General features: G+C 38.2%; 1 protein-coding gene across 1 annotated transcript; it reads left to right on the top strand.

Annotated features, from left to right (window-relative positions):
* The first annotated feature begins 6,250 nt into the window (after positions 1 to 6,250).
* On the top strand, positions 6,251 to 12,502 carry LOC111787584 (probable apyrase 6). Its single transcript, XM_023667598.1, has 8 exons — positions 6,251 to 7,267; positions 7,397 to 7,509; positions 8,095 to 8,202; positions 10,458 to 10,497; positions 10,711 to 10,899; positions 11,004 to 11,101; positions 11,625 to 11,821; positions 11,894 to 12,502. The coding sequence occupies exons 1-8, from the start codon at positions 6,670 to 6,672 to the stop codon at positions 12,168 to 12,170; spliced, it is 1,620 nt and encodes a 539-aa protein (XP_023523366.1). The 5' UTR covers positions 6,251 to 6,669; the 3' UTR covers positions 12,171 to 12,502.
* Positions 12,503 to 13,418: the final 916 nt, after the last annotated feature.

Here is a 13,418-nt window from a genome sequence, read left to right as displayed (position 1 = left end):
TAATGAAACCGAGACCAAAATATAGCCCTAATTGTAATTCAATTAGCATCCGTACTTATCCTCTTTTACTTATGTAATGATCCGACTTTTGAAAATATTGCTCGTCACGATGTGCTCATTAATGTCAATTTTAAAGTGGAAAAGCAAAAAAAAATGTAAGACGTTCAGACAACTTGAGAACAACAAATAAAAAATATGCGAAAGTACAGATCAAACACGTCGACAGTCTTCCATGGCAACAAGCAGTTCATACATGCTCTTGAAGCTGAATATTAAAAATCACAACACAGTACAATTCTCTGATTAACATAATGTATCACGAAGTTGTGATACAGTTTTTGCACACAGATAAATAATTGACATAAAGTATTTAATATTTTATTTAAAATAAAACAATTAGATTTCAAAATAAAGTATTTCAACAAAAATAATATTTAGACTAAATTTTAGTTTTTTCAAATAATTTTGAGAATTAAATTATATAAAAAAAAAAGTAAAAGTTAAAAAGAACAGGAAAAAAAGAACATTCCAAGGAACACGAATCCCCATACAGAAACCAAAAATAAATAAATAAATTATAAAAATAACAACAAAAGAGGCAGTTGTCTGGCTGTCTCGGATTTAAAAACAAATTTGGATTTTGAAAATTTAATAATTATTTGGTTTTTTTTTATTTAAATAAATTTATTTTCTCATCATTTTTTATACTAAATTTATTATTTTTTTTTTTTAAGAAAAATTTATTATCAGATTTTCATAATATTTAAAAATAAGCGAAGAATACCGTTGTTATAGAATCGTTTTAGGGATACCGTAAGGCTAATCATGTTGTCTAAAGCTTAACTTGGAACACGAGTAATTCTCTTAGTTCGAAGAAGCAACTCGCTTACTCGAAATTTGTCCTTTCAGTTGTTATAGTCCCGGTTTAGGAGTACCATAAGTCTAATCATGTTGTCCAAAGCGTAACTTGGAACGAGAGTAATTATCTTAGTTCGAAGAAATAACCCGCTCACTCGAAATCTGTATCTACAGTTGTTGTTGTCCTGTTTTAGGGATATTATACGGCTAATTATGTTGTCTAAAGCTTAACTTGAAACACGAGTGAGGCTTAGGTTTGTAGCGGAGGAGGAGGTCCATGTGATGTGAGACAGTTTCATGCGCATTCACAATAAGAGGAAGCCTGGCGTTTGTGTGTGTACCACCAAAGGCATAATGGCGTAGCAAGTGGTTCGAGGAGGCGTGTAAGAAGCTCGCCACCACACTAGGCTGAATGCTAAATGGGGCCTGGTCCAATGGCTAGAGCACCGTGAAACGAGTGGTTTTAAGAGTGTTCCTTTAAGAATAGAGTTGGGTGGCACGAGCATGTCTTCACTCGTTGTGAATGAAACTGTAACAACTCAAGTCCACCACCACTAGCGGATATTGTTTTCTTTTGACTTTTCTTTCGAGTTTCTTCTTAAGGTCTTCACACTTTTATAAAAAATGTTTCGTTCTCCTCTCTAATCGATACGGGATCTCGCAATCCACCCACCTTCGAGGCCCAGCGTCTTTGCTAAAACTTATTCCCTTCTCCAATCGATGTGAGACCCCCTAATTCACCCCCCTTCAGGACCTAGCCTCCTCGCTCGTACATCATCCAGTATCTGGCTTTGATACCATTTGTAATATCTCAAGCCCACCGTTAGTAGATATTGTCTTCTCTAGGCTTTCCCATTCGGGCTTCCTCTCAAGGTTGTTAAAACGCGTCTACTAGACAAAGGTTTCCACACCCTTATAAAAAATGTTTCGTTCTCCTCCTAAACAGATGTGGGATCTCACAGAAATAGATGTCATTGACACGATTCAGCTCTGGAACTAGATCCTAGAGCACAGGCAAGATCCCATTATAATCACTACATAACTAAAAAGGCACAAAAGGAGAGGCGTGCTAGATCTAGAAATCAATCGAGATGAATATAGAGTTTCGAACGCACACTAGAGCCTAACTTAGACCATATTCATGCTCGTGGTAGTTTAGAAGGATGGTTAAGATGTGGGTTTGATGCAAGCTAAGAGATTACTTTAAGCCTAACAGATCACAAGACACAGACAGGATAAGAGTAATTAAGCCAAAGTGTCCTAAAAAAACACAAAATCTGACAGGAACAAGCATCTGTCTCCAACATATTTTGAAGACATTCCCTTTGCAGCTCCCACTTTTGTCTGTCTCTTAAGCCATTATGATGGGATGGGATAAAACCGAGCCTAATTTGTTATACGATAATGAAACACGAAAAGAGAACGATTCAATGATCTGTGACAAAAAAAACTAACATATCAGCTCATGCCGACTACTTTCCTAAACTTTTCTTTTGTGATCGGGATCACAAGTCACAGTCATTCCACTTTGACCCTTTCCTTTACATAGGATAGGGAGCCCCTAAATCCATCTCCCCGACTTTCTCGACCTTACGTTCGAATTCTTGACAGATTTTCAAAATTCGGGTTAAGAATTCGAAGAAAAGTTTTCGAGTGGGGAGAGAATAATGTAATGATGGAGATTATGATTAGTTGTGGGAGGAACCAAGAAAAGAAGGTTAGAAACCCCATATGGACAGAAATGCAGACCAGAAAGCAACATCTCATTTTACTTCTTTTGCTTTTGATTGGAGAATGAAAAAGCAAAGCAGAAGAGAGAATATTTTAACAAAAACAACACCATAAACTTAATATCAACATCAACATCAATGGCCAATCCAAAACGCTACCCGCTTCGACATCGACTAATCAGCCATGGAGGCAGCCACTACGGCCACTAAACTTTTAATAAACACGGGAATTTCTGCTTTGGAATGTTCTATCAAGCACGTGGTATCAACCACTACGAGCGTTCTAGTTCAAAACGAAAAGATTGTTCCAAATTCTAACAAACTCGAACGAATAATTTATAGCAAAAAGAGAAAAGCATAAAAGAAATTTGATTTAATAAACAATTAACTTGTTTTTATTGCATAGGGAAGAGAGCTTGGAATTCAAAAGTGGAAGTATGGAATGAGATCTTAAAATGACCAAAAGCAAGTTCTGTTCTGTTCTTCCTTTTCTTCTTTGGCTCTGTTGTGTGTGTATCAGTATTATGATAATGCTACCTCTAGTTCTATGGTTGGCCCATTTCTACTTCATTCCAAAACAAAATAGATATCAATAATCCCCAAAATATCAAGAACAGGTTCCATTATCTGATCTAATGGGTTGGAATAGTTAGTGTTTAAGATTCCTAGTGGGTCAAGAAGATGTGTTTATGAACGAGGGGGTTGTGATTAGGCCCCCTACTCGAAAAGTTATATGCTATTTAAACCGTTGTGTTGTCTTATGCTTGTATGTCATATAACATTGCTTTCTGTGATGTCCCACATTGGTTGGGGAGAAGAACAAATCACCATTTATAAGGGTGTGGAAACCTTCCCCTAGTAGACGCGTTTTAAAGCCTTGAGGGGAAGCCCGAAAGGGAAAGCCCAAAGAGGACAATATCTGCTAGCGGTGGATTTGGGTTGTTACAAATGGTATCAGAGCCAGACACCGGAAGATATGTCAGCCTTCTCGCTGTTCCCCCGAAGGGGGTAGACACGACACGATGTAGTAAGGATGCTGGGTCCTAAAGGGGGGTGGATTGTGATGTCCCACATTGGTTATGGAAAAGAACAAACCACCCTTTACAAAGGTGTGGAAACCTTCCTCTAGTATACGCGTTTTAAAGTCTTAGGGAAAGCCCAAAAATGACAATATCTGCTAGCGGTGGATCTGGGCCGTTACACTTTCAAACTCTCTTTCTAAACCTTCTTCTCAAATCGTGGCTAGAGGCTTGAGCATACGTTGCCTAGCTATAAGCGACGCGAATACAAATTGGCTTGACTCACCTAGTATTGGGAAGTGAGTATTGCCCAATAACAAAGTTTGGTGCTAAGAACAGTGCGATTGTGACAAGTGGTATTAGAGATATGAAGAAATAAAATAAGGAAAAAGATGCTTCGCTTCTCGAAGGCATTGTTCCAACGAACGCCTTTATTCATCCTTATAAGATTCTTCTATAACAGCCTTAGATTTACGGGGTTATGATTTGAATGAATCTAAATTTGGTCTAGACGTTTTCAGGGTCCGATTTTGCTTTATGCTTTAAAGCGACTTCCAAAACCAATGAGAGATAAATAACAGTCTTCTTGTGTGTTTACTACAGGAATCAATCTCTCTCCTTTTGCTTCATTGTAGAAGCCATGGTTTTCAGTATACACAGAGTACTTCTTGTCCTTCTCATGTGTGTTGTGGCACTTTTAGCAGTTAAACCAGAGCAGGCTTGTGGTTTGACAAGCATGGACCTTGCTCTGAGACCAATCCGCCACGTTCTTGAAGATCCAAGGGACAGGAATTCACGACCACGAAACAAGTTCGATCCGAATCGATCGAGCAAAAGACGGGTTCGACGAGGATCGGATCCTATCCACAACAGGTCTTAGTTCAGGCCACAGCAGAATCTGGTTTCATCCATGGTTGGTTGGTTGGTTTAATCCTTAACGTCCCGTTTGATAACCATTCTATTTTTAGTTTTATGTTTTTTGAAAAAAAAACGACAAAAACTAAAAATCAAATGGTTATCGAACGGGTGCTTATGTTTCTGTTTAAGAGTTTTCGTTCTTCAAATATGTATAGTGAAGCTTACTCGAGAAAGTCCTCTACAATGATCTCCGTACTGAATGATTGTTCACTTGACAAGAACGGTCGAGTTACACGACGAGGTTTCGGTGATTTTCTTTGAAGAGGGGATGATTTTGAACAAAGTTATGTCCTCTCTTCCCCAGAAACTGCACAGTAAAAAATTGGGCATCTGCTCATTGTGGCCTTGCCTTATGCTATGTATCTTTAGTTATGAATTATGGGTTTCAAAGCTTGAGATGAACAAAAATGTGTAATGGTTAAAGCATTTTGTTGCTATGAGACACTGAACAAGAGTCTCTTCTTTGATCCTTGTGTTAACGCATATCGTAATCATGGTTGACTGAGATTTGATCGTTTTCGATTCGATGTAAGTGTAGAGAAATGAAACAATGGTGTCAGAAGGTAAAAAGAGGTATTTGTGAGATCTCGTGTTGGTTGGAGAGGGGAACGAAACATTTGTTATAAGGGTGTGGAGACCTCTCCTTAGTAGACGTGTTTTAAAACTGTGAGGTTGATGGTGACACGTAACGGGCTAAAGTGGACAGTATCTACTAGCGGTGGGTTTTGGCTGTTACAAATGGTATCAAAGCTAGACACTAGATGGTGTGTTAGTGAGGACACTGGGCCCCAAGGGGGTGGATTGTGAGATCTCACGTTGGTTGGAGGGAATGCAACATTCCTTACAAGGATATGAAAACCTCTCCCTAATAGATGTGTTTTAAAAACGTGAAACTGACTGTGATACGTAATGGGTCAAAACAAACAATATCTACTAGCGGTGAGCTTGGGCTGTTACAAATAGTATCAAAGCCAGACACTAAATGGTGTGTTAGTGAGAACACTGGGCTCCAAGGGAGTGGATTATGAGATCCCACATTGGTTGGAGGGGGAATAAAACATTCCTTACAAGGGTATGAAAACCTCTCCCTAACAGGTACGTTTTAAAAACATGAAGCTGATTGCGATACGTAACGGGTCAAAGCAAACAATATCTATTAGCGGTATACTTAGACGGTTATAAATGGTATCAGAGCCAGGCATCGACGATGTGCCTGCGAAGAAGCTGATCCCCAAGGGGATGGATTGTGAGATCCCACATTGATTGGAGAGGAGAATGAAATATTCCTTAGAAGGGTATGAAAACCTTAGACCCATTTAAAACAATATCCATTGACACGACTAGTTCTTAGTTACCAAAATAGAATCAAAATCTCAAGAATAGATATCAAAATCTGAAGAACATATATCAAAACCTCAAGAACAACACCACAATTTAAAACACTGGTAGTAACAGATAGCATTTCGTACCTGAACCTCTCTACCATCGATATCAGTTAAGATTGCTCCAGAATCAGCGTTTCTTAATCAATATTAGACATTGATCGGTTTGTCCATCAAAACATTCACAATATACTCTTAAATTAACAAAATCAAGCTAATATTTTAAAATAATACATTTTTAGTTATATGTATATATATTTATTTAATTTTTTAAAATTATTTTTAAAATTATTTTACAAACTAATATTTAAAAAAATTTCATGATTATAGATGGATTTTTGCCAAATTTTCAGACATTTTTTCTCAACCTATTCAATCATTATTCAGTCGGCCAGTTTTGGTAGCCGCCGGCTAAGAACCACCGCCGGAGAAGTGAGAATACTTTGACGCCGATTGCGGAGTGTTGAATATATATATATTAGTAGAAATATTTTCGATTTGTTTAGTTTAATTAGATTTGAATAAAGAGATCTTGTTCTTCGTCTCCGACACAGAGCATCGCCGGAGAAGAGAGCAAGACCGAGACAGAAAGGGCGATAATTTCCAGCGATTGCCCTCTCCGTCTCGATCGATCATAATAATCACATAATAATATTCTTTCTACTTTACTCTTCTTCTTCGTCTTCTTTTTCCACTTTTTAATTTTAATTTCTTTGTGATGTACTTCGTTTCAATTATCCTCGCCTTAATCCCTAATCTTTGATGCGACGATTGAATGCCCGTAAAAGGGACGTTTCTAAAATTTCCAATATGGATCCCGCCAAGCTGCACGTTAGACCTAGCAGCCGAGCCAATTTGTTCGCCAGGAACAACCCTAAGAACTCTTCCAAATCCAAATGGTGGGTTTCTATTTCAGCCCTACTTGCGTGTGCTCTGTTGCTCTGTTATGTGTTCGTTTTTACAAGGAATTTGCGGAGCTCTTTGAAGAGAAGATATGGAATCGTTATCGATGGAGGTAGCACGGGGACTCGAATCCATGTGTTTGGGTATAGAGTGGAGGGTGGATATGGGGTTTTTGATTTTGGGGAAGAGGGATTGGCGTCGTTGAAGGTGAATCCAGGGCTATCAGTGTATGCCGAAGATCCAGCCGGTGCTGGGAAGTCTTTGATGGAGCTTTTGGACTATGGGAAGAGTCAGATTCCGAGGGATCAATGGGAAGTTACTGAAGTTCGGTTAATGGCGACGGCGGGGCTAAGAATGCTGGAAGTCGATGTACAGAACCAGATATTGGATTCTTGCCGGAGCATACTGCGGTCTTCGGGATTTAAGTTCCGGGACGAGTGGGCGTCGGTCATTACAGGTATGAACTTCTCTTCTCAGCTTGTGAATTGTTGTTTGTTGATGTTTTATTTCAGAGATATCAGTTCTAGCTGCTGAATTCGTTTAAATTAGATATCAACTAATGTGATGTGAGCAATGGCTGTGTTAGGCTCTGATGAAGGGACTTATGCGTGGGTTGCTGCTAACTATGCGCTTGGCACTCTTGGAGGTGATCCTCTTGAGACAACTGGAATTATAGAACTTGGTGGAGCTTCTGCTCAGGTTTGCATTGATCTTCTTTTGCTCTTAACCAGATCTAGTTTATATGTCGACGGTGTTCCAGGCCAAACGTAAAAGTATGTCGTTGTTCTTTGCGCGGTGATAGATAGAAGTCTAAACTAAATCCAGCTTTCTTAAAGCATTAGAACTACAAAGCTAAACGGAAATTATAGTTTAACATCTGCACCAAAGGAGGGATGCTGAAATTTTGTGGTTCTTGATATGATTTCTTTTAATAAAAAGATTTAACAATCACACAAAGCCTTAGTGTTCTTGATATGTTAATGTGATCAAGAATAATAAGGCTAGTGGCTCTTGAAATGACGGTGTGATTAAGTACAGAAAAACATAAAATCCTATTGAAAGAAGCTGAACGATATGCAGGAAAGAGTTAAAAGTAGCCTCGAACAGAAAACGAACAGTTAAAAGGCTCTATTAAACAACCGTTTCGTTTGTTTTATCTCCATTTCTCTGCAATGAATTTCATCGAAGATATTTGAATTCTTACCCGAAGTTCAAAACGAAAACAAGTTTTTGAACTTAGAAGTAAATAACAAAACAAGGGATATCTGATTTTCTCTGTTTCAGGTTACTTTTGTTTCAAGTGAACCAATACCTCCTGAATTCTCACGTACAGTTAAATTTGGCAATATGACTTATAGTCTATACTCTCACAGCTTTCTACAATTTGGGCAGGTAAATCCTTCTTTTCATGAGCTTTATTTTCTCTTGAAGTTGAGTAGCACAAATAAAATTTGGAATTCGTAATTGTGATGTTCCACATTGGTTGAGGAGGAGAACAAACCACCATTTATAAGGGTGTGGAAACCTTCCCCTAGTAGACGCGTTTTAAAGCCTTGAGGGAAAGCCCGAAAGGGAAAGCCCAAAGAAGACAATATCTACTAGCGGTGGATCTAGGCCGTTACAGTAATACTACGAAACCTATGTGATTATCAGATGTTTGTTGTCCTTCTTTTTGCTTATTTTGCTCTGTTTCGACTTTTCTTCTAAATTGTTTGCCAATAGCTGATTTTTCTAAGCCAACAGAGATTTCTGTTTTCTTTTTTCTACAAACAACCAAAACTGCAGGTAGCCTTACTTCTTGGTTTCTGGTAAAAAGTCATTTTTGATCTAGTTTTTATTTAGTTAAGATCTCGTTGATGATGTTTCTGTATGGTTCTTGAATAGATCTCTCCGAAGTGCTTTAGCAGCCAATATTTGTACTTTTATCCATCTTACTAGAAGTTATACTTTTTTGTCGATGAAACATAAAATCGTTTAGAGGGAGTATGGAGCCAATAGCTTTGTGATCTTTCCAAGTTCAAAAAATACCTGAAGTTTGAGGAGCATGGCCCATTATCTTTTTCGCACTCTCTCATTAGTGTTCATCTTTTGGGAGAATACGATCCGAACTACTCATTGCAATACTCTTAGAGAGCAGAAATTCCTTCAACATTGGTCACTATGATAGTAGTTTAGCTGATGAAATCGAGAAAGGACTTACAAGAGAGAACCTCGTAGCTTTTGGTGACCAAATTCTATTATTCAGTCAAAGAGGGTACAAAATAAGCTACCTTGGAGTAGTAAGTGATGCACCCACTAATCCACTTTATTTTTTGAAGCTCCTCCTGAATTTTGGTGTCCTAGAGTGGGTCTCTCCATCAAAATCTTAGTCACAGATGTCTAGCAAATATGAAGAAAAGATTAGTAACAGAGGAATCCGAGTGGAAAAAGAAATTCTGCGAGCACAAATATCCTCTCAAGCCGGGTGTGATACTGTTGCAAAGTTGTTGAGCAAGGAGAGGTTGTAACATGCGCGACGTAAATTTGAAATTTAGAATGTTACACATTTTCGAAATAGCAGACCACAGACTATGGCAGCTACCTCTTATGACCTTTTTCTGTATCCTGCTTGGATGCATCACTCTTTCATGCAATGATGGAATGCTACATTGAACATCCTTCTTTGGGATTTGCCTCAAATGTATGGCAAACAAGTTTCTTTGCCATTTTGTAGCGCAGTTTGTTGGTTCAAAGTAAGAGAACCTTAGGTTAAATAGGTTGTGGGATGACGTGTACTTACTCCCTCCGACTTATGAAATTTTCACGCAGCGGGATGGTTAGTTGGTTGAAGAGGCTACCTCGGAGACTAATAGCTTATGACACACTAGCTCTCTGTGTGCCTCCTCAAGGACAAGGTGAAAAATTTAGGTGGACGGTACCAATAAGAATACGGCCAAGAGTATGGACTAGTTAGGTCATTTGGTAATACTGACAATCTATATATCTGTTAGAAGGTCGGGTTATATATGGTTAGAGTAAGCTGAGAGGCTCAGTCAATGTATATAGAAAAGATATTCTCTAGTAGAGGGAGAACCAGGCCTCCCAAAATGTTTGAATGGCTTGAAATGCTTTGATATTGCCATGGAATACTGCCAATTTGTTGTTTTTTTTTAATCAATGGCCTATTCAGGGCACTTAAGAAATTGCACAATAGGTCTGGACTGACCACACCACTCTCCTGCAAGTGGTTCAGTACGATGACAACCATTTTTAAGAGTTTCTATGTGCTTAAAAACAAGGTTTGTTTATGATCAAAGTTTTAGTTGTTTAATTGTAACGGCCCAAGCCCACCGCTAGCAGATATTGTCCTCTTTGGACTTTTTCTTTTGGGCTTCCCCTCAAGGCTTTTTAAAACGCGTCTGCAAGGGAAAAGTTTCCACTCCCTTATAAAGGGTGTTTCGTTCTCCTCCCCAACCGATGTAGGATTCTCACATTAATTTTCCTTCTTTTTTGTATTTTCATCTTGAATGTGAAGTGCTTTTCTGTTCTAAATTTTGTTTAGTGTATTAACTTCTGCCATGCTCTGAGAGTTTCACTTCTGTTAACTTTCTTAATTTACAATGCTTTGAGAGTTTCTCTTCAGAGTTGTGATTAGCCTTGTTTTGCAGAACGCTGCTCATGACTCCTTAAGAGAAGCACTCATTTCAGGTAAATGTGCACGTCTTTTCTTTTATATAAACTACCTACATTTGAAGAAATTATTTATTTGATACGTCTGTAATATATGATGACCGAGGGATTGAGAACGCCCTTGGAAGGCCCTTGTCTGAATTCTTTCTTTTTGACGTCGATTGGGTGCAGAGCATTCAAATTCATTTGCTTTTGACTATTCTCAAGGTTTAATTCTCAATGTTCATGCAGCTAAAACTCATCAAAATGAACTGTCTGTGGATCCTTGTACCCCCAGTGGGTACTCGCATTTTACTGAGCCTGAAAAACTATCTCCAGACCTTATGGTGGAAAGAAAAAGGTATCTATCAACTTTCCATTCCAAGGGAAACTTCTCTGAGTGCAGATCTGTTGCCTTAAAGCTGCTGCAGAAAGGAAAAGGTTGTACAAATCTTCATATTGTTTTGACTTTTTGATACCCATCTGAGTACTGATCCTAAAAGTGTATAACACTTCCCCTGCTTTTCACAACTTCTCCCCTGCAGAGAAATGCACCAATGAAAATTGCTATGTAGGATCCATTTTCACACCAAAGCTTAGAGGGAAGTTTTTGGCTACGGAGAATTTCTTTTATACGTCAAAAGTATGCTTTTCTTCCCTTGTTATAAATTTACAATTAGATTGTGCTTAATATGTTCTTATTGTGAGATCCCGCATCGGTTGGAGAGGGAAACGAAACATTTCTTAGGGTGTAGAAACCTCTCCCTATCAGACGCGTTTTAAGATCGTGAAGTTGACGACGATACGTAACCGGCAAAAACGGACAATATCTACTAGCAGTGGACTTGGGCTGTTACAAATGGTATCAGAGCCAGGCATCGAGCGGTGTACCGTCCTCAGGTGGATTGTGAGATCCTACTTCGGTTGGAGAGACGAACGAAACATTCCTTATAAGGGTGTGGAAACCTCTCCCTAACAAAAGTGTTTTAGAACTGTGAGACTGACAGCGATACGTAATGGGCCAAAGCGAACAATATCTGCTAGCAATGGGCTTGGGCTGTTACACTTATTTAATGTTTTTCTCTCATCTTCCTGATGTGGTGCACAGGCGTGTGGTCTTATCATTGGTGTTTTATATGGACCTTCATGAATTCTTTTTTTGTTAGTTCTTTGGTCTTGGACCTAGAGCTTTTCTTTCAGATCTGATGGCGGCTGGACAGGAGTTCTGCAGTGATGACTGGTTGAAGTTGAAAAAAAGACACAAGCTACTCAATGAAGAAGATTTGCTACGCTATTGCTTCTCGTCAGCGTATATCGTCGCCCTACTTCACGACAGCCTTGGAATCGGATTAGATGATCAGAGGTACACTGCATATCTCATGCTAGTTACAATTAGTTGATGTTTCTTACAGCTTCATAACTCTTTTGTGATTAGCATCACTGCTGCTACTCAAGTGCAAAACATTCCACTCGATTGGGCATTGGGAGCTTTCATCCTGCAAAGCACAGCTGCAATAGAATCAGAACCAGAGCAAGGGGATTGGATTGCAGCAATCTTCGCCTGTGAGTCACCCTCTATGATCTTGCTAATTGTGATATCAATTGTGTTGTTCATAGCATGGTATGTATCGAAGTGGAGGAAACCCGAGTTAAAGACGATATACGATCTAGAGAAAGGACGATACATAGTGACCCGTGTGAGTAAATGCTGATAAACAACTAGTTTACTAGTAACTTGCCTGGATGGTTTCAATAATTTTTACACAATTCAGCCTAAATATAGTTTCCCATAGACCAATCTGTGAGCCCAAGATGTTGTTTGAGATTGTATATTCCCTGATTTTCATTCACATCTCACGTAGACTGCCACTGTTCTAGAAAAAGCATCCCCTTTAGCATAGGAAGAACAGATCGCTGTCGTTGTCGTCGCCATCGCCATCGCCGAGTCAGGGTGTCAGTGTGTTCCCTCTACTTTATAAGATGATATTTTGATGTATTACGACTGATTTTATGATGAATTTAGATGTGCTTTTCGTGTCTTAAATCATCGTTTAAATTAAATAATTATCCAACGAACTTCGTGGTGTATACTAAAGTTCTAAAACAAAATGATAATTTATAAAAAGGTACATCGAACGTGCTATTTTGCTATTTGACTATTTTATATTTGTCTAGTTGATTTACTTTTTAAGTTATTGTCATTTGTGACTAAATAAACAACAATAGTTTAATGTCAAGATTAAACTTATAATTTTTATAAAAATGTCTCGTTTTTATACCTGAAACAAAAGAAAATGAAATCCTTTTTAGTAAGCTTAGGTCGTTGGTTCAAATGTTGATTACGAGCTTGTTTGGAAGGTTTACTACAAGTCAGGCCGTAACCCTTTTATGCACCCAAACATGTGATCCTGCCACAATACTCACCAACCGTTCTTCAATCTCAATAAGAAAAAAAAAATGGGTTACTCGTGGTGATATATAAGAGATTTGAGAATATAAGTATAAAAGAATATATCATCTTTAAAAAGAAGGCGAAAAGAAAAAAGAAAAATGGTTGCAATGGTACGACAATATGGTCCATCCACGTGACTGAGCGACATAAATGGTCATAGCCCGCCCATGTATGGTAAATCAAATTAACCATATAAAAACGATAATTTAATTTGTTTTTTTTTTTAATAATTTAATGTTTATTTAAGAAAAAACATTTTTTACAAATGCCCCTTAAAATAATCTAACTTGTCAACCAAGCAAGTTTTTGGGCATTGACAAAATATAATTATTTTTATTTAAAACGAAAAAGAAAAAACAGATAAAATATAATAAAAATGTCTATTTTCAGCTCCATTTAATTAATGATTTAATTAAATGGGAGAGAAATTTTCATTCAATTTCGGATGGGTCACTGTGGAGCCCCGACCCAACGGGTTAAGTGGACACGGGATGGAACGTGAATTTAC

This window comes from Cucurbita pepo, chromosome LG02 (assembly GCF_002806865.2).
Source record: "Cucurbita pepo subsp. pepo cultivar mu-cu-16 chromosome LG02, ASM280686v2, whole genome shotgun sequence".
Classification (NCBI taxonomy): Eukaryota; Viridiplantae; Streptophyta; class Magnoliopsida; order Cucurbitales; family Cucurbitaceae; genus Cucurbita; species Cucurbita pepo.
This window is presented reverse-complemented; position numbering and strand designations above follow the sequence as displayed.